At 63.8% G+C, this 20,025-nt stretch overlaps 1 protein-coding gene across 1 annotated transcript in view; it reads left to right on the top strand.

Annotated features, from left to right (window-relative positions):
* The window catches only part of GAS6 (growth arrest specific 6), a 31,883-nt gene extending 19,086 nt beyond the window's left edge, over nucleotides 1-12,797 (top strand). Inside the window, exons 7-15 of the mRNA XM_052649979.1 lie at nucleotides 2,970-3,092; nucleotides 4,302-4,423; nucleotides 4,506-4,624; nucleotides 4,868-5,057; nucleotides 6,765-6,929; nucleotides 7,986-8,154; nucleotides 10,313-10,485; nucleotides 11,413-11,641; nucleotides 12,373-12,797. Of these exons, the coding sequence (XP_052505939.1) occupies nucleotides 2,970-3,092; nucleotides 4,302-4,423; nucleotides 4,506-4,624; nucleotides 4,868-5,057; nucleotides 6,765-6,929; nucleotides 7,986-8,154; nucleotides 10,313-10,485; nucleotides 11,413-11,641; nucleotides 12,373-12,524 (1,442 nt within the window). The 3' untranslated portion in view covers nucleotides 12,525-12,797. The remainder of the gene's footprint in view (nucleotides 1-2,969; nucleotides 3,093-4,301; nucleotides 4,424-4,505; nucleotides 4,625-4,867; nucleotides 5,058-6,764; nucleotides 6,930-7,985; nucleotides 8,155-10,312; nucleotides 10,486-11,412; nucleotides 11,642-12,372) is intronic.
* Nucleotides 12,798-20,025: the final 7,228 nt, after the last annotated feature.

Raw genomic sequence — 20,025 nt, 5'->3', positions numbered from 1 at the left:
CGTGCAGGCCCCTCAGCTCTCCTCACGGCCCCTCCAGGCACGGTCTCACTCTTCGGTCACACAGTTTGTTCTTGAGGTTACTGAAGGGGAAGCTGGGGGAGAGATCTGGTCATCTGTTGTTTGTTTCTGGTTCTTTGGTCCGCAGAAAGAACCATGAAGTTAAGCAAGGTGCTGTGTGAAGGTGTACTTGGGCCAGAGATGGGCGAGCAGGGCGGGGCCTGGTTAAAAGCTGGTTACAACACAGCTTTGCTACAGTGGCGAGAAAGGGGGCCTCCTGCTGAGGGCAGAGTCCTGCAAAGGGCTGCTCACACGTCTGCACTTGCCAGAACGTCACTGCATCTCTGAGGGGTTGAGCTGAAGGTCTGTCTTCTGTAACCTTCCTGCTGACACGGGCGCCACGGTCTCAGAGGAAACGATGTCTGTGTAGGCCTGGAGCATCTCTTTGCTGACGGTTTCAGTTGCCTCCTTATACACACGGGCAGAACAAACGATTCCGATGCCCACAGAGACACAGGCTGTCGGGAGCGATAGTGTGAATCCCATTCTCTCAAGGCCACAGGCTTAGTTCTGCTCAAGACGAGCCACTTCTGGCACCTGCAGCCTGCGCTTCGTGCAGTCCGCCTCTCGCCTCTGGCAGCAGTCACAGCCTCTGTAAACCTCCTCAGAAATGCTCATCCAACTCTGAGTGTGACTGTGGTCCTGAACAGAACTGCTCAGTTTCGTACTTGGGGGTGGGGGGGTGCCTGCAGGGTTCTGCTCGACGCCTCCAGGGTCCTACCTTACCACCCCCGCCCCACTGGCTTCCCAAGGCCCCAGTCACCAGCCTTCCTCTGAGAAAGGTCTGCTCTGGAGTGAAGCAGAAGGCAGCTACCCTGCCCCCCCCCAACTTCTTCAGTCAGTCTGGGGCTCCCCACAGCCAGCACCCGGGGCACCCCAAGAAACCACTGCAAGCTGCCCGCTCCCCAGGGGCACCCCTCTCTCATCCCACTCTCCAGAGGCACCTCGCCTGCCTGCCTCCCTCTCTCTATGAATTCCTATCTGTCGCGGCATCACAAGGGGTCAGGGCCCGGGGTCTGGGAGCCCCAGAGGGGCCCCGAGCACAGACACGGGTTGGCTCTCTTATCTGGAGAAACCGCTTCCAGTCCATGCACGTCGGTGCCTCCCGGGCCTGACGAGATGTGGGAGGCCTCCACGTGTCCCGGTGGCAGTTGCCATCCCTGCCCTTCACAGCCGTCTGCCTCCCCCTGAGAACACGCTTCCAGGCAGGCCATGTCGCAGGGCGGTCACTGTGGGGCGTGCAGGGCAGTGCTCAGGAACCCAAGGGCTTCTCCCCCGCTTCTCCCGGAGCCCTTCTCTACTCTGGCTCAGCCTCTCCTGTGCCCGCAGCTTCCAGGGCAGTCCTGCGGGCCGGCCCAGACTGCAGGGCTCAGACTCTAGGGGAGCCCTTGTGCTGTGCGTGTGGTGCCTCAGGCACTGGCACCGCCCTGAGAAGGCGCCCTCTTCGGGAAACCCCGAGGGGTGGCTTTGAACCTCTGGTCGGCCTCGCAGACCACCCAGGGGTGAGGCAACCTCCGGCTCTGAGTGAACCCCAGCATCCCGCATCCCTGACTGCAGGGCAGCAGGGCGGGCCCTGCGCCTTGGCATCACCGATTCCTTAGGATCCCTGCAGTGAGGCACCTTCTCATCATGTCCTCTGTGGTCAGCCCTGAGATGCTGAGCGCGAGGGGGTGGGGACCCTGCACCTGCGGGCTGGGCTCCTGGGGTCTGCTCTGAAGTGCTGCCCAGCCCTTGCAGACGAGTCTCTGGGCACTTTCTCGGCTGCCGATGGGACCACCCAGAGGCCATCATCGCTCATCGTGAGCTTTCACGGAGCCAGTTCGGTTGAGCAAGACCGCTGGGCGGGCTGCAAGCTTCCCCTATGACTGTGGTGAAGTTTTGGCAGCTGACAGCACGGTGTGGGGTACCTGCCCATGGCCCCCAGTGTGAGCGTGGCGCCTGCCCGCCTGGGGACTCCACTTGGCACCTCCCGCCCCTGAATAGCTGGGGCTGGTCTGGACCTGGACCCACTGCCAGCCCTGCCCACGTGGGCTCGGCCCAGCCTGGCTCCTGCAGTGCCTGTGGGCTGGGCAGCCCAGTGCAGATCAGCCCTGACAGTGGGGGCCCCGCAGGTTCACAGGCTCCCTGCGGGGAGCACGTGGATCACTCCCGCTGTCTCTGGGAGGAACCTTAGTTTCCATGTCTGAAAGCCCATGTTTGCCGAGCTGCACTTGTGACAGTCGGGAGCAGCTCTGAGTCTTTGCGGGCAGCTCTTATTTGAAGTACCAGCTGCACTTTCTAGAAAGTCCCTCTGTCTCCTTAGGAACCAGCTCTTGGCTGCAGGCTTCTCCTGTTGATACTGGTTTGTCCACGTGGCAGAGGGGAAGGAGCCTCAGGACGACCCCAGACAGTCACTGACTGTGGCTGTGGTGCTGGTTTTCCTCGGGCAGACCTCAGTGTGAGGCCCGTGCAGTCAGCCTGGTGCTCGGGGGGACTCTGGGGATGCGGGGTGGGGCTTCAGGTTAAAAGGCCCCGGAAGCACCTTTTTACCTTCCTGGCCTGCTGTCATTTGGATTCGGCAACAACTCTGTGCACCAGCCCAGCCAGCGCTCTACAGCGACAGGAATCAGGCTTCTCAGCCAGGCCCCGATCAGAAACTCCCCACCCGCCCCCAGCCCTGCTTCTGGGCTGGGGCTGAAAACCCAATGGTTAGAAGGAAGGGAAGAGACAGCGGGGCGGGGGGAAGAGGATGGACAGTGGGAGGGGGAGGAGAGGAGGGGGAGGAGGACGCAGCACTGGCTCCGCCAGGCAAGGCTGGGCTCCTCCCCCAGAGCTGGCCGCCCCTCCACAGTTCCTGGCCAGCAGGCAGCAGCTCCTTCCAGGCCGGCCGCCAGTACGCCTGGTGGACCTGACGCAGCTGGTTTTTCCTGCAGACGTAGACGAATGTGTGGACGCGGGCGCCTGTGGGGCGGCGCGGTGCCAGAATCTGCCAGGCTCCTACTCCTGCATCTGCGACGAGGGCTACGTGTTCAGCTTGCAGGAGAAGGGCTGCCGAGGTACCCACCTGAGGCCACTCGGGACACACAGGCACGCACAGGGCGCCACGCTCCAGGGAGCGCTGTGTGCTGCGTGCTCCCCAGAGGATCTGAGTACCTGCACGCACGTGACATAGCCCCTGCCTCACCTGCACGCACGCGACGTGGCCCCTGCCTCACCACACACGACGTGGCCCCTGCCTCACTTGCACACGCACGACGTGGCCCCTGACTCACCTGCACGCACTCGACGTGGCCTCTGACTCACCTGCACGCACACGACGTGGCCCCTGACTCACCTGCCCACACGTGACATAGCCCCTGCCTCACCTGCACGCATGCGACGTGGCCCGACTCACCTGCACGCACATGACGTGGTCCCTGCCTCACCACACACATGACGTGGCCCCTGCCTCACTTGCACACACACCACGTGGCCCCTGACTCACCTGCACGCATGCGACGTGGCCTCTGCCTCACCTGCACACATGCGATGTGGCCCCTGCCTCACCTGCACACACGCGACGTGGTCCCTGCCTCACCTGCACACATGCGACGTGGTCCCTGCCTCACCTGCACACATGCGACGTGGTCCCTGCCTCACCTGCACACACGTGACGTGGTCCCTGCCTCACCTGCATGCACACGATGTGGCCCCTGCCTCACTTGCACGCACGTGGCTCCCGTCTCACCATACATGTGCTGTGGCCCCTGCTGCACCTGCACGCGTGTGACGTGACGCCTGCCTCTTGTGCGACTGGCCCCTCCCCAGAGACACAGGGAGGCGGCAGGCGGGGCCCCGGCTCTTGGGCAGCTACCTTCTCTCCTGCCCCCCAGTGCACCTGGCCCAGCCACGTCCAGGGGCCCAGACAGCCACGCTGCCTCCCACCACCTCCCTGCCTGGGGCCTGTGGCTGCCCCTCTATGAGGAAGGAGATGGGTGGTCCCAGCCTGCCTCCCCAACCCCCCAGGCCATCCCGGCTCCCCCACCCTGGCCACTGTCCTGGGCACAAACCCACGCCTGAACCGTGAGCCTGGCGGCCTGTGTGTGCCGACCTGGCCGTGCTGAGGGCTGCCATCCAAGCGCACAGCTGTGTCCCCAGGAAGGAGCCGGGTGGGAGCCGTGCACCTGGGCCACGCGGGGCTCCACGCTGGGCCTCGCATCCCCCGAGGTGCCATGGGGGCAGGCTCTGGCGGCCCCGTGGGCTCAGGGGCTCCCTTGTGGTCGCAGACATGGACGAGTGCGCAGAGCAGCGCTGTGAGCAGGCCTGCGTCAACTCCCCTGGGAGCTACACCTGCCACTGCGACGGGCGCGGGGGCCTGAAGCTGTCCCAGGACATGAGCACGTGCGAGGTAGCCCTGCGTGGTGGGCGGGGCGGCAGGGCCCTGGGGTTTCGGCGCCCCCATCTGACGGCCGCGACCCCCGCCCCGACAGGACATCCTGCCCTGCGTCCCCTTCAACGTGGCCAAGAGCGTGAACTCCCTGTACCTGGGCCGCATGTTCAGTGCAATGCCCGTGATCAAACTGCTCTTCAAACGGCTGCAGCCCACGAGGTGAGAGGGTGGGAGGGCATCTGGCCCCGAGGGGACATGGGCACGAGGCTGCCCGGTCGGGGCAACTGCCGCCCAGCACAGCCACGTGGGTCTCAAGGCTGGTGTCGGCCTTCCCTGCCCAGCGACTCACTGCCAGCATCAGCGTGCCGACGGCTCCCAGCCTGCCTACCTGGCGCTTCCTGAGGCCAGGCAGGGACACAGGCCACAGCTTACAGTGACCCTTTTGCTCCCGCCGGCCCGCAGACTGGTGGCTGAGTTCGACTTCAGGACCTTCGACCCCGAGGGCATCCTGTTCTTCGCTGGAGGCCACCAGGACAGCACCTGGATCGTGCTGGGCCTGCGGGCTGGCCGGCTGGAGCTGCAGCTCCGCTACCAGGGCGTGGGCCGCGTCACCAGCAGCGGGCCCGTCATCAACCATGGCTCATGGCAGACGGTGAGTGGGGCCCCCGCAGCCCTGCCCAGGACCCCGCGATGCTCACGTACACTCCCTCAATGGTCAGCGGGCACGGCCCCAGCAGGGCGGCTCCGGCAGGAAGTCTGCACCCTGACGGGCGTTATCTCATCACAGAAGCTGAGCTGGGCTTCCACTGCTGGGACCGCAGTCCTCAGTGGACCAGCTCCACTGGGGCCACCTGGCTCTGTCTGGAGACACTTCTGTTTGTCACAACTATGGGTGGGGGCTCCAGGCCGCTGGATTGAGGCCAGGAGGGCCACTGGGCCCCTGCAGCACACAGGGCTCCCGTTCCCAAGGACCCTCCAGTCCAGACCATCAGCTGCCCCAAGGCTGATAACGGGCCGAGGTCTGGGTGCCTGCCCCGCCGCCTCATGCTGTCAGTGGGGGTCAGGGTCGGCCGTGACTCACACCACCATCCCGGGCTCTGCCTCCGGGCCCGCTCCCATCCTGCTGACCTCCAGGGCTCACACTTGGCTGCCCCTCGATGGAGGCGCCCTGATCGCCCAGGGCCTGGCCTTCGGCCGTCGGCTCTGTCGGTACCACGATGCCTGGAGCAAGGTGGCCTGTGACACGCGGGCTTCCTCCCAAACTGTTAGCACTGGGCTTTTAGAAGTAAGTGCTTGGAAGAGAAATGAGAAAAGCATTCTTTTTTCCTTTCTAAGCAAAGATAAAATGGAAAAAGTTGACTTGGCCTCCACGAATAAAAGCACTGTAGACGTTTGCTAGTGTTTCCATCCCGTCAGTGGGTCCAGCTCCTCCACTCCTAGACTCTTAAACCCCAGGCACCATCATGACAGCAGGAGGCGGCCTTCTGCAAAGGGCCAGATAAGACAGTCGCTCTGCCGGGAAGCTGTCCCCGGGGTTGAGGATGCGCCACACGTGGGGGCCCGCTGCTCCGAGCTCGAGGTGCACAAGGAGGCTGAGAGCTGCCGGGACTCTGCCGGGGAGTGGGGCTGGGGGAGGCACGGCCAGCGGGTGTGTGGCCCGAGCACCCCGCCCACCTCCAGACACACCCGGCTCCATGACGGTCTGCCTGCTCTCTGGCGCCCGCCAGACCCCCGCCCCCCCACTTTGCCTCCTCAGCAGACTCAGACCCCGCACCCGGATGTTTCTCCACTGGAGCCGAAAAGGAAGCCAGGGGCTACTGGGGCTGAGGAAGACGCACCGAACACAGAGTGATCGGCTTTAAACTCTCCTACAAGGAGAGCAGGGGAGAGGGGGGAGTTTTACAGAGAATTCATGTGCTCACTCAGCATCTGGTCTGCGCCAGGCACTGCCCCACTGCAGGAAATGCCCGGGTAGAAGCTGTGCTCCCGCCTAAACATGCTCAGCTGAGGGCAGAGAGGTGAAGGGCCAGGGTGGAGCAGAGAACCCCGGGCTGATGCGCAGGGGCAGTGACCCCAGGCTCCTGAAGCAGCTCCCTGGCTAAGGCTTGAGATGGCTAAGGGCCAGAGATGGGGAGGGGAGGCTCCCTCGCAGGTAGGGGGACGAGGGGGTGGAGCGGCCCCCTGGGGGAGTTGGCGGGCCCTGAGCCACACCGTGGATGCCAGGGAGGTGGTGTAGGTGGTGAACCTGGACCCCCGAGGCTGGGGGTCTCCTGGCCCACGTGGTGATGGGAGCTGGTACGCCAGCTTGGGCCCCAGTTCAGGAGCTGCACGCCCGCCTCATGGCGCCTGTGCTCCTCAGATCTCTGTTGAGGAGCTCGAGCGGAACCTGGTAATCAAGGTGAACAAGGACGATGTGATGAAGATCGCTGTGGCCGGGGACCTGTTCCAGCTGGACAGAGGACTGTACCATCTGAACCTGACCGTGGGGGGCATCCCCTTCCAGGAGAAAGACCTCGTGCATCCTGTAAGCACTCCCCTTCATCCCTGGGGTCTGAGCCCAGGGGGCTGCGGAGGGCAGAGACCACATCCTCAGTCCCCGGGGTCCGAGCCCTGGGTGGGGGAGGAGGACAGTTAACACGCGGGCCAGGTCTGGCAAAGGATCTGGGAAAAGGTGGACGTCTCCAGGATATAACGAGCCGCCAGTGCAGCTATCTCACCTGCCTCACCGTCTCTTTCTACGAGACTCATTTGCCGTTTCGTCTGAATCAATAATGAAAATGTCTATTTTGGAGAGGAGATAAATCACAATATTATCCTCTCACAGAAAGAACAATGAACTTACTTTTTAACACTTTTTGTGGGCAGTCCCCAAGAACATTCTGGGTTGTTGACGCTGTTGGGGTTCCCGTAGGGGAAGTAAGACCTGATGAGAGGTCGGTGTTGGTTGTTTCTCAGAGTCCTGTCCCTTTTCACACCCGGTGAGCCCCTGGCTCCAAGTTGGGTTTCCACAGCGGGCAGGAGACAAGAGTCCACACGCTGAGGCTCCGAGTGAGGGCAATGTCGCAGCATGTCCCCCCACCCCGAGGGCTGAGGGCTGTCCACACCCCGGAGGCCCTCCTGGTTTTCCAGATGAGGCTGGGCTGGCCCGACCTGCTCAGAGCTGTGGCAGGTGCGGCTGAGCTGGAGCCGTGCTCCGGGGGCCTGGCGTGAGCACAGGCATGAGCACGTCCCCTCGCCCATCCTTCCAGGCGGTAGGCGGCACCCCAAGCCTGCCAGCCGAGGCGGGACCGGGCACCCCGCGCCTGCCAGCCGAGGCGGGACCGGGCGCCCCGCGCCTGCCAGCCGAGGCGGGACCGGGCGCCCCGCGCCTGCCAGCCGAGGGGGACCGGGCGCCCCATGCCTGCCAGCCAAGGGGGACCGGGCGCAGGCGGGGGTGGGGACGGCCCTGAATGGGTCCAGGGCAGAACGACTGCCCTCAGCAGAGTCCATTCCCGCGGGCGGTGGATTGCCACGTGCGTGAGCAGCAGGGCGCCGTAGGACGGGCGGCACCAGGGAGCTGCTGGGGCCTCTGTCTCACCAGATGAACCCGCGTCTGGACGGCTGCCTGAGGAGCTGGCACTGGCTGGATGGTGAGGACACCGCCGTCCAGGACACGGTCAAGGCGAACGTCAAGATGCAGTGCTTCTCCGCGGCCGGGAGGGGGTCCTTCTTCCCCGGGAGCGGGCTTGCCTTCTTCCACCTGGATTACGGTGAGTCTCCGCTCCTGCCAGGGGACGGCTGTGCTCAGCCTTCTGGCCCAGATTCCCCGAAACAGCAGCAGCGCCCAGTGCCCCCCAGGCAAGCACCTGAGGGATGGCCAGCCCAGGCGCTGGGTTGCGGGGAGAATGAGAGGGCGGAGGGCCTGTGGCTGAGACGGGGGACGCTGGGCTTGAAGCGGGAGCTTCCAGGAAGGTTCTGAGACAGAACACGCTTGAGCGCATCTGCGGCCACAGCGCTGTGGGCCATGGGGAGGGGCTGAACCACCAGGAGTCCAGTGCTCCAGCCTCAGCAGGAAGAGATGGGGAGAGGCCCCTGACGGAAGGGCCCGAGGCCCCAGCTGCAACTGTGCCTCAGAGAACTGAGGCTTTTCCAGCAGCTGCAGAAGCTATAGAGGAGCTTTTCTGTGACCCCAGTAAGAGGGGGGCAGGCAGGGCGGGCAGCCAGGGGTCAGGGTGGCTGCAGGGGATGGCGGTTTGCCCAGAGTCCCTCCCGCTTCTGTAAAGCAGGGCCTTTAATTCCTACGACCTCTTCCCCTTTAGTATTAAGCAACAGTTTAAATCAGTCATCCTCGCACGCTGACGAGTGGGCACCTAGACGTCAGCTTTACGTGAAATGAGCGAATGTTCCAGTTTGGAACTGTGGCCGCGTCTGCCCTGAGGGGTTGGCCTGCACGGTGTGGACCGTGGGGGTGGGGGGCACAGCAGTTCTGTTTGAGTCTGGCCTCAGGATTTCCCCAGATTTCCTCCAGCAGGGCCAGAGCTAACCTCTGCCCCCAGGAGGCACCGCTGTGCCCGGAGGCGTCACTGTGCCCGGGCTCGTGGCCTTGGTGGCCTTTGACGTGAGGATGCTGGGCGGCTGTGTGTCACGGCCTGGGAGACACAGCACACGGACCCGTGAGCCTCTTTCCTCGGGGCGGCAAGGTGTGCCTCACCCCCCGCCCGCATGCCCCAGCGCCTCTGCTTCCAGACTCCGAGCCTGCCATGGTTGGAGGTGCACACGCGACCCTCACCGCCCTGCGGGGCCCAAGTGTAGGGACGGTCTGTCCAGGGCAGAGATGGGACCTGCTCCCCCCCCCCCCATCTCTTCTTGGCTTTACCTGTCACGAGCGCCACCAGGTTGCCCAAGGAGAACCCTTCACTCCTGACTGCAGCTCTTTCGGAGCGCACACCGCCCCTTCAGCCCTCGCTTCTGTGCGCGCAGACCGGGGGCGTCCTTGTGGCGGTTTGTGTCAGGCGCAACACACTTGCGGCACAGCCCCACTGCCTGTGTGCCCGCTTGGCTGCGGGGCTCAGATCTGCAGGTTATGAGAGCCACACGGCGGTCGGGCTGGGCCGTCCTGTCCTCCATACGACACACAAGGGACGTGTCAGGAGTTACAGGCACCGTTCTCGGCGGCAGGCCGAAGATCTGGGCTCAGCGGGTCTTAAAGCCCCAGAAGCCACTGGGCAAGGGGCACGCGGGTAACCCCCTGGCACCCGAGGAAACCTCCCAGGGGAGCTGAGGCGCTGGCCCCTCAAACACGCTTCTGGCAGCCAGGCCCCTCTCCCCACCTCTGCCGGGGGGACCCCGCAGAGATCGCCCCTCTCCCCACCTCCGTCCGGGGACCCCGCAGAGATCGCGACGTGGTGTTCGCGTCTGAGCCCCGGACCCAGCACGGCTACCAAGGCTGCTCCGGATGACATACATGACCCACGCAGGCGGCTTGTCGCGCGCACACATGCCTACCGTGTCCTGTAACGCGTGTCGTGTAGGTGGCGCCGGACCCGCGGAGCGTCGATTAGAGCGGAAAGGCGTGGCTCGGGGAGGAAGACTGGACGCGGTGTCCAGCCGTCTTCACTGCCTTCCCAGCCCTTCCCGGTCCTTCCGTTTGTGGGGCTGAGCCCCGCCCCATTCCTGTCCTGGGGGCGGGGAGTCGGGCGCCCAGGGGGTGGGCCCGGCCGGACTGGGTGGGGCGGCCGGTGGCCGCTCAAACGGGTTCTTGGGGAGTGGCCAGGCGGCCATTCTCGGCGGGCTGGGGCCTCAGGAGTCCGGCGCCGGGCCCCCTGTCCGTTCCTGACGGCCGGGCCACTGAGCCCCGACCTACCGGCTTCCCGCCGCCTCTCCGCCGCGCAGTCTGGGCCGCCTGGTGATGCGCGGCCGTCCTTGCAGCGCGGACGTCCCCGGCCGGCGGGATGAAGACCACCTGGGCAGTGGAGGCCGTGGCTCGGGTCCGCCCCGCCGCGGACACCGGGGTGCTGTTCGCGCTGGTGGGCCCCCGCCAGGCCGTGGCCCTCTCCGTGGCGCTGGTCGACTACCACTCCACCAAGAAGCTCAAGAAGCAGGTACCGCTGGCTGCTGCCCGCTCCCCCCCACCCCCCTCGCTCTGAGGCGGAGCCGCCGCGAAGCTCAGCACCACCTCTCGCCCTCGAGCTTCCAGCGCCCACCTCTCAGCAGCGTCTCAATGGCCTCTGGTGGCTCAGGGACGGTGCTGGAGTCCCACAGGCTGGCTGTGCAGTGGGGAGACCGTCCTGCCCCCCCACCCCCAGCGGTGTAATTTGAATTAATCGCTTGTATTCAAGCCGAATGATTTTGCTCACAAATGACGTGTGTGAGTGTGCAAACAGGCTCACACCCTCACCGGCCGCCCCTGGAGGCAGGCAGTGCTCTGAGTATCCGCCCCTGGCCAGGCCGCCGTCACCTCCATACAGTCCCCACCCCACCCCCGACTGTCACTCGTCCCCGCGCTGGCTGCCTGCTCAGAGACCAGGCAAGAGCAGTGGAAATGGGTTTATTCCCCCGCCTCTGTCCCAAGAGGGGTGTGTTCCCCACGTCAGCCCACCTGCAGGAGCCATCAGCTCCCCTCTTTACTGTGGCTGCGAGCTGATGGGCACGGACCCAGGCTTGGCCCCTCTCTGCTGCTTCTGTGGCAGCGCCATGTGCAAGGGGCAGCTCTGCCCTGAGTCCCGGCCGCAGACACGGTGGGAGCCCCGGTCACCTCTGCCCAGGCCGATGCATGTGTGGCCCTGTGGCCGGAGCGTGTTTCCTCCACGTCCCACCCGGGGACACGCAGCTCTGTATGTTGGTCCTCAATCACGTTGGAGGGGGTCCAGCTCCCCGTCATTCACACGTGTAGAAACCGTGTTCTTGTCACGCTCTGGCCATAAGTGACCCTACCCACGGGAGACCCATGGGCCTCGTCAGGACAGGAGGGCCCACGGGCACGTGGCCACCAGCCCGTCCGCCCCAGCCAGCTGTGCCTTTCCCCACAGCTGGTCGTCCTGGCCGTGGAGGGCGTCACCTTGGTCCTGATGGAGATCAAGGTCTGCGACGGCCAGGAGCACGTGGTGACCATCTCTGTGAATAAGGACAGAGCCACGCTGGAGGTGGATGGTACCCAGGGCCAGAGTGAAGTGAGCCCAGCCGGGCTGCAGGAGCAGCTGGCCGTCCTCGGGAGACACCTGGAGGGCTCCGTGCGCACCTTCATCGGGGGGCTGCCAGGTAGGGGCCCCGACTCGCTCCCCCAGGCAGGGCCGGGCGCTGTGTAGGGAAGGGAGGCGGGCGGAGCCAGCCTGTGGCAGCATCGCCTGCGCACGTCGGCCCCGGCCCAGCTGCTCTGGGGTCAGGCTGACAGCACACTCAGGGGGACAAACATCAGCCTGAAGCTGTCCCCCACCCCACACCTTCCAGGAACACCCCCCATGGGAATCAGATGGTGGGTCTGGCCAAGGCCGGCGGGGAGGGCCAGCCCATGGCCACACGGGGAGCCAGGTGCTCCAGTGCCTGCCCCCGAGGCCTGGTGTCCAGCTGCCCGGGCAGCAGGCCGGGTGAGCCTGCCCCCGCCGCATCCGGAGGTGGCATCCCAGCAGCGCAGGGGAGGTGGGAGACGCTGGGCCTCCCTCCGCTCTGGCGGGCCTCCACGTGTCTCGGCCGCCAGACTCCAACTGCATTTAGTTTTAGTAAACAGCTTTGAAGAGGATAAGAGAGCCTGGAAGCCCTAGGCAGGACTCATTCCGGACGAGGAGATAATATTTAATGGATGCGACTATCTGTGTGCCCCCCTGTGGGGTCGGGGTGCCGTGGTGCCGTGCCAAGCCTGGTGGCAGGCGTCTGCTGCCCGCCGGGGCTCGAGGCTGAGCTGCATGGCGACGCTCTGCTGGAGACGCGGCGGGGCGCCCAGACTCCGGGCGGCTCACCCGCTAAGACGCGCTTGCTCTTTCCCCGCGGCCCAGATGTGCCCGTGACCTCGGCTCCGGTCACGGCCTTCTACCGCGGCTGCATGACGCTGGAGGTCAACCGGAAGGCGCTGGACCTGGACGAGGCCGCCTACAAGCACAGCGACATCACGTCCCACTCCTGCCCTCCCGTCGAGCCCGCCGCCTAGGCTTCCGGGCCGCAGACGCCCCGCCCCACGCACGCCGCAGCCTCCGCTGGACCGGGAAGCACGGCGGCCGCGCCCGCGCCCGCGCCGGAGACACTGAGCCCTCGCCCGCCCGCCGAGCCCCTCGGGGCCTCCCTCCCCGCCTGTAACATACGTGTACATAGAGGACTAACCTCCGCGCCGCCTGAGCGGACCCGGGAAAAGAATTCTGTTATTTTTATCACCAGCTGCTTCTTTCTGACTCAAAACTATGGAAAAATAAAATATTTACAGAACCTTTCTAGCTCTGTGTTGGCGGTGTCCGCTCCTTGCTGCTTCGCAGCGGGCCGTCCCCCCGCTGCTGCTGCCCGAGGTCCCGCTGGTGGGGACGCGCCGCTTCACTGGAAGAGGCCGCGCCGGAAGAGGCCGCGCCAGCGCCCGCCGGCGGGGCTGGAAGTACGGCAGGTCAGCGCCGCGGCTCCCGGACATGCCCCCCCAGCCTCGGCTCCCCGGTTAAACCGGGGGCCTGTTTCCTCATTTTGAGGGGCCGGGCAGTGAGCCGGGTCTGCAGGAGGTAAAGTGCGTGGGGCCTCGCGCTCTGGCTCCAGGAGTAGGGGGCGGGGTGGGGGGGGGGCGGCCATGGGGAACGCGTGGGACCCACGGGAGACCGAGCGGGCGGCTTGCAGCCGCAGCAGGACACGCCCAGGACTGTGGGCACCATCACAGCATGGGCTGCAGGGGGCATCTCCAGCACCTGCTGGCTTGACTCCATCCCCAAAGTGGATTCTGTTTTTATAACAGACAGACTTTTTTCTCAAAAGTAAGATTGTTTATTTTTTCAGACACCAAACCCCAAAGTGTGTCCTGAAGCTGATAGGCAGGCAGCCAAGTGTCGGGGTGCCATCTGCTCAGGTCTTGCCCGCCACCCACGGCCTCCTGGAGCTGGCCAGCACGGCTCTGAGAAATAGGGGGCAAGCACAGTCCTGCCCATGCTCCACAGGGGACCCCCTGTTGCTCACCATCTGACCACGGGCCGCCTCGGGAGCCCAAAGCCACTCGGGCTGAGCCACCTCTCAGACCTGGCACCGCAGCATTCCCGCCGAGCGCTCTGGTTTTCATCTACTCTGGAGACGGCTCTGGAATGTTCTTCTGGAATGTTCCCCCAGTCAGCTAGGAGCCTGCACCTGGCCGCCCCCTCTCTCACAGAGGCCAGGACGGCCAGAGAGCAGACAGGACACATGCTGAGCTCCGGGACGAGACGCCACAGACACAGGTGGGGGCCAGCTCTCGGAGCCATCTGACCACCGCGGGCTCATCTTCCCTCCAGGGAGAGCGAGGCCCAATCTGTTTCCTAACGTGGTTTACACAGACTTCCAGTGGGCGCCAAGGGTTGTTCTAACTACGGCCAAGAAAAAGCTTACGGCCAGCTCAGAGCCACAGGCTGCAAGACACCTCCCAGCTGTGGTCTGAGTGGAGCTCGGTGTTTTTGTTTTTTAAATAGAAGCTCTGTAGTATTTGTTTGCGTTTCTTGTTTTTCGGATAGTACGGATGAATTGATAATGGTGGTTGTGTCAAGCGCTGTTCTTAGGGCATGTGGTGGCACTGGAACCTCTGCCCTTGCTGCCTGCTGTCCCCCCGACACAGACCCACACACTGAGACGGCAGAAGCGTCTCTTACACTCGAGCACATGCCCTGGGGCAATCACCCCTGTGCCATCTCTGCACTACAGAGGTGGGGAATCCAACTCCAGCTCACACAGCACATGCTGTTAGCGCCAACAGAGCACATGTTTGAATCTAAAGGTGATCTATAAGGCATTTAGAAGATAAGGCAACACTCTAGGCAGTGGGCCCACTGTGATGCGCCTCTGCTCTTGTCAATAAAGCTTTATTGGCACACATTTCTGCCCACTAACTTCCAATTCTCTACAGCTTCTCTGCTGCTCTAGCCAGGACTCAGCGGTGGATTCTCAGCTACGGGCCCTCCAAACCTGTCCCTTTACAGAGGAACTGTGCTGACCCCTTTGATAGAAGAGTGTTTTCATGAACTAGGATTTTTAAAACGTATTTCTTTAAAATATATAATAAAACAAAATACTCTCATGATAAAGAAAAATATTTAAAAATTGGGCTGTGTTAAAATCAAGAACTTGAAGAAAGGAAAGTTGCAGGAAGCTAGCCAGCTTCAAGACTGTGAAGCTGCGGCAGTCATATGGCCTGGTGTTGCCAAAAAAGTGAGTGATGGATCACTGGACAGACAGAGAGCCCGGAAACGGACCCCCAGAAAGAGTCGCCTGGTCTTCGACAGAGGAGTGCAGGTGGCACAGCGGATGCAGCTGCACCGCGGAGGCCTCTGCACCTTCCTGGCAATTCTGCTACGATCCCAAAACTGCTCTAGATAATAAAGTCCACTTCAAACAAACCAACCAACCATCAAGAACATCTGTTCGTCAGGGCACCATAAGGAGCGGAACAAGACCAGCTGAGAAGAGGAAACATCGGGAACCACGGTGACCGATTAACGTGGGGTAACCATGTTAGCCAAGAAAGGGTAGAGCTCCTCCTGCAAATCAGCGAGAGTGATGACCCAACAGAAGGCCGGACAGCGCTGGACAGGACAGGAAGTGCCAGTGGCCAAGGTGTCTGTCCACGGGGCCAGCTTCATCGATAAGGGGGAAATGTGGGCGTGGGCAGCTCAGGAAGGAACCCCTGCGCCCACAGCTGTGAAGGGTTCTCGCGCCGAGTAGGACCCAGTCTTGGCAGCCTGGAGCTGAGACTGGTCTGGGCTGACCCAAGGGCCGGGGCTGGGTGTTTTCCAGCAAAGTCCAAGTCTCCCATGCATCCTAAATCCACACCGGGAGCGCCGCATACACACAGGAAGCCCAAGACCAGCCAAGGCCACCCACAGCCAAAGGGGCAGTCACGGGTCCCCGTCTCGGGGCGGAGCCCCACGGTCTGTCGCAGGTGTGCAGCTCAGCAGAGGACAAGTCACGCACAGCAGAACCGCAGGCGGGTGGACCCAGGATGGGGGGGCAGCCCCGGCCTCGGTGACGGCCCTGCTCCGCGTAGCTGCCGCTCACACCGGGGTTCTCAGCGCGCTTTCTGTTCAATTTATAGTAGTCATTCAGTTTTGTGATTAAAGAGTTTGAGCAAAGAGGAAAGGGAAAGAGGCAGGTGCCACCCACGAGCTGCTGAGGAGTGAGGCCCTGCCCGCTCCTCTCGGAGCACCGGAAGGTCATGCTTGCTCCCACCAGCTCAGTGTGCCCTCCCCACGCCCAGAGCGGGGGGGGGGGGGGGGGGGGGGGGCGGTGCGGGGGGGAGGACTGTCAGAACAGGAGAGGCAGGGCTAGGGGGCGCTGGTGACTGCAGGCTCCCAGCGCTGCTGCTAAGGGGTGTCTTGCTAACTGAGCACGCTCTGTCCCCTGACCACGCGCAGAGCGTGTCCTCTGTGATCCAGCTCGCACACCGGAATGACCACTCGCCAGCAGTGTGCAACCCAGCAGGTTTCACACCTTCACAGGGCTGTGCAGCCAGCACTTGGGTTCAGTTCTAGAACATTCCATCGTGGCAGCAGGGAACCCTGTTCCCATCAACAGCTTCCCTGGCCATCCCACGCCCAGCCTCCAGCCCGCCTCCTCATCTGTGACCGAGGATGAGGCGGGTCACTCAGCAGAGGGAGGCCCCACCGGGACCAGCCCCGTGGTGGTGCCCGGAGGCACAGCAGTCACACCCCACGGGCATCAGGCCCAGGGAGAGCCTTCTGGGCTGGGGAGGCCTTGGCGGAAATGGGCCCCGGGAGGGGCGCCTGGAGCACACTGAGGCCAGGCCGGGGCAGGTGCTGTGTGCCAGGCGGGGGAACTGCCCTGCAGCCTGGAGGGCAGGAAGGGGCACACGGGGTGTGCAAGGGAGGGAGTCCTGGGGGCCGGGGAGAGGGCCCCAGCAGGCTGGGGCTGAATCCTTCACATTCTTTATGGCTAGGCTGCGGGACAGAGACGTTTTTGTGGCAAGAGCAAAATTGCTGGCTTTGGCGTTTGATACTTTGTATCAGCTCCAGGCGAGATGGAAATACCTGGCAGGGCAGACAGCACGCGCGGGCGGGAGACGCAGGTGTGGACAGCCTGGGGAAATGCTGAGCCCGCTGACCCCACCAGGGGTCGTGTCCGAGATCAAAGGTCAGCCCACGACCTGGGGCCCAGGTTTGCTGCAGGGCTACAACTGCCCTGCTGCTTGCTCCAGCGGCTGCGCCTTCGCCCCCTGCAGCCCCGGACCAAGGTCTTCCCTGTCCAGCCGCGTGTGCGTCCAGGAACCACTGCAGGGACCGCAGACCCCTGGCTGCGCTGAACACTTCGGTTCTTAAACTCTGGGTGGATGAGGCTCTTGCTGTGGGGCCCCGGATGGGTCAGCGGGGCCGGTGGACATCCTGACCTTGGGCAGCTCGAGGGGTGAGCCCTGGTCAGACCCCAGCGGAGGCCCGCGCTGAGCTCTGCCGTTACCCGCTGAGGAAGCCAGAGGCCTGGGAGTCAGCCATGGGATTTCTGGCTCCAGGACGCCCCTGGCTCGTGGCTCATATCTGAGTGCAGAAACTGAGGGGGCGGGACAGGGCACCAAAGGCGGAGAGGAAAGAGAACTTCCTGGTCTCGAGCACAGCCCAGCCCGTGGACACGGGGTTTCTGCTCAGGTGTGGCGCCCCTCCCTCTGCAAGCGCTGGGCCGACCCCTCACAAGAGCAGCTCTGGGGCTCGGCCCTGACGTCCTGTCTCCTCTCCTCTCCTGCTCTTGCCTGGCACGGTGGGCACCAGGTCAGATGCCCCCAAAGGGCAGGATGCCGGTGCCCCGCAGGGGAGCAGCTGCGCTGGCGCCAACGCCAGGGCTCCAGGGAGGTAGGCCCTCCCCCCAGCAGCTCTAGCCTCGTGGCCGCGGAAGCTCCTGGGATCAGGCAGCATCCCCACCGTGACCGACACTTCCAGGAGCAATGACAATGGACACGTAAAGGTGCTTTCACACCGCAGCACGGAGCCCAAGACGGCTGTAGGCAGAGCAGGAAGCCCTCGTGCCGACCCACAGCCCTGTGCCCAGAATTCACGTTCAAGCAACACGGCTGCGGGCGTTTAAACATCACTTGTTTCTGCACTTTGCACCCAAAACACCGAGTACGTGAAATTAAGGTTCCCCCGGACAGGAAGGACTCCTCCTGGAGCCCGTCTGACCCAGACAGACACAGTCTCTCTGGCTCCAAGGAGTGCTTGTCCATCCAGGACTGTGAGGTGTGGTCTGTGTCGTTCTTTGATGCGTTCAGGGCGGCGAGCGGGGAGGGCAACTGGATGGGCACGCCCTGATCCCGAGCAGGCCCCTGGGCACCACACACGCAGAGCCCTAAGTGCCTGCAAGGTCCACCAGGTGTCCCCAGTAAGCGGGGACAGATGCCACGAGGGAAGGTGGGATGACAGGACCTCGCCTGACATGAATCGAAGTGAGCAGACACACGTGACGGGGCTGGGGAGGGGGCTCCTGGCCGCTTTCCCTGGACAGCAGGAAGCCAGGCATGCCTGCAGTGGGGAGGGAGGAGCTGGGCCCTGGTCCTCAGCCCGCTGGGGTCACTCGATGACTCCTGACTTGAGACCAACACCCTGACATACTCCTCAACATAAATAAATGTCTCAGTGACTATGAAACTCTTTATGAAAAGCCCCTAAATTTATACGTGTAACTTTTGCAAAGTCAGGAGTTTGCCTCCTTGCCTTTGTGATGAGGATGGCTCACGTTAGGGAGAGGACAGCAGTTCATCCCGGGCTGTGGTCCGGACGCCCCCTTCCTTCCCTGCCCAGCACCCAGGCCACAGGGGCACCTGCTGGGCTGGAGCAGAGCTGGGGACCCGGAGGGGTTGTCGAGTGTCGTGCGTAGTAAGACGACCTTCCTCACCCTAAACAAGGCCCGTTTGGTCCCTGTGAGCCTCAGAAACAGAGCAGTCTCCGTGTTCTCTGCAGGCTAGGCAGGGAAACACAGCCCTGTGAAGTCTCCTCTCATACGCCATTGTGTCACGTGATGTTCAAACCAGGTTTCTTTGGTGGAAAATGACCTGCCCAAGTCTCAGGGCTGGGCCAGACTCATCCTGCAAGAGCCCGCCTTGGGCACAGGGGCACCCGCCCGGGGGCTCCGGGCGTACACTCAGCCTCTCCAGGCCCCAAACACCTGCCATCGTGACATGACGCCCCCAGAAGGGAGAGCTCTGCAGCTTGCCCAGCCAGCCAAGTGAAGGACGTTTCAAAGCCTCCACACTGCTTCTCAGCGGCCACAGGGTCCATCGCAGCCGATGGAATTACTCTGCCTAAACTTCGCTGGGTTTGTTTTTTAACAATATGCCCAAAGCGAGTCAAAGAATTAACAGGATTGGCCACGATGACTTGGAGCTAAAATTCCAAATTGATGAGGAGTGGCCTTGCTGGGTTTGTAACCTTTGGAGCTGAAATTCCGGGACAGTCTGGGGTGGGGCCGCGTCCTGCCCACAGAGGCCACAAGGCCAGCGCCGGGCTGGGCCCCCCCGCAACACGGGGCTCGCGAGCCCACATCTGACAGAACACCGGCGCGTTCGCTTGGCCGCGGTTTGCACACACTGCCCTTTATGCTGCCCTTACAGACTGAAGGTTTGCAGCCACCCTGGGCCTGCTGCTCACTCTCCCAGCAGCGTTTGCTGACTTCGTGTCTCCGTGTCCCATTTCAGTAATTCCTGTGATGTCTCAAACTCTTTATCATAGTTGTATAGTGACTCCTGATCAGTGGGCTTTGATGTTACTATTGTGGTTGTTTAGGTATTTTCAGCAAGAAAATGTTTTCAATGAAGCGATGTACTTCTTTCCGGTAGACAACACTGCTGACGGCGGACAGGGGGGACGGGGCCAGGGAGTCCGTGCCCACCCGCCCTGCCCACTCACCCCGGGGCCAGACACTGCACGGGACCCTCCTGCTGTAGGGACGCATCCACGCTCGGAAGAGGGAGACGCGTGTGAACGTAAGGACCGTCCTGAACGTGGGGCTGGAACGGGTCTGCAGGACGGAACTGCGTCTCCGCCGGTAGGGGGCGCCGGAGACCGCGTCTTGCTGACCCGGCCACCTCCCCTCCCCCGCCCCGCCCCCGCTCCTCCCCGCCCCGCCCCCGCTCCTCCCCGCCCCGCCCCCGCTCCTCCCCGCCCCGCCCCCGCTCCTCCCCGCCCCGCTCCTCCCCGCCCCGCCCCCGCTCCTCCCCGCCCCGCCCCCGCTCCTCCCCGCCCCGCCCCCGCTCCTCCCCGCCCCCGCTCCTCCCCGCCCCGCCCCCGCTCCTCCCCGCCCCGCCCCCGCTCCTCCCCGCCCCCACCCCGCCCCCGCTCCTCCCCGCCCCCGCTCCTCTGCAGCAGCTCCAGGCCTGCGCTCACCTGCTTCCCCAGGCGTGTCTGGCCGCGGGCACAGCTGCTCCCAGGCGGCCTCTGCAGGGGTTTCTCAGCAGAGAGCCGGCATCTCAGGGGCGCCTGCGCTGCAGCTGGGGGCCCATGTGG

Source organism: Budorcas taxicolor, chromosome 12 (assembly GCF_023091745.1).
Source record: "Budorcas taxicolor isolate Tak-1 chromosome 12, Takin1.1, whole genome shotgun sequence".
NCBI classification, from domain to species: domain Eukaryota; kingdom Metazoa; phylum Chordata; class Mammalia; order Artiodactyla; family Bovidae; genus Budorcas; species Budorcas taxicolor.
This window is presented reverse-complemented; position numbering and strand designations above follow the sequence as displayed.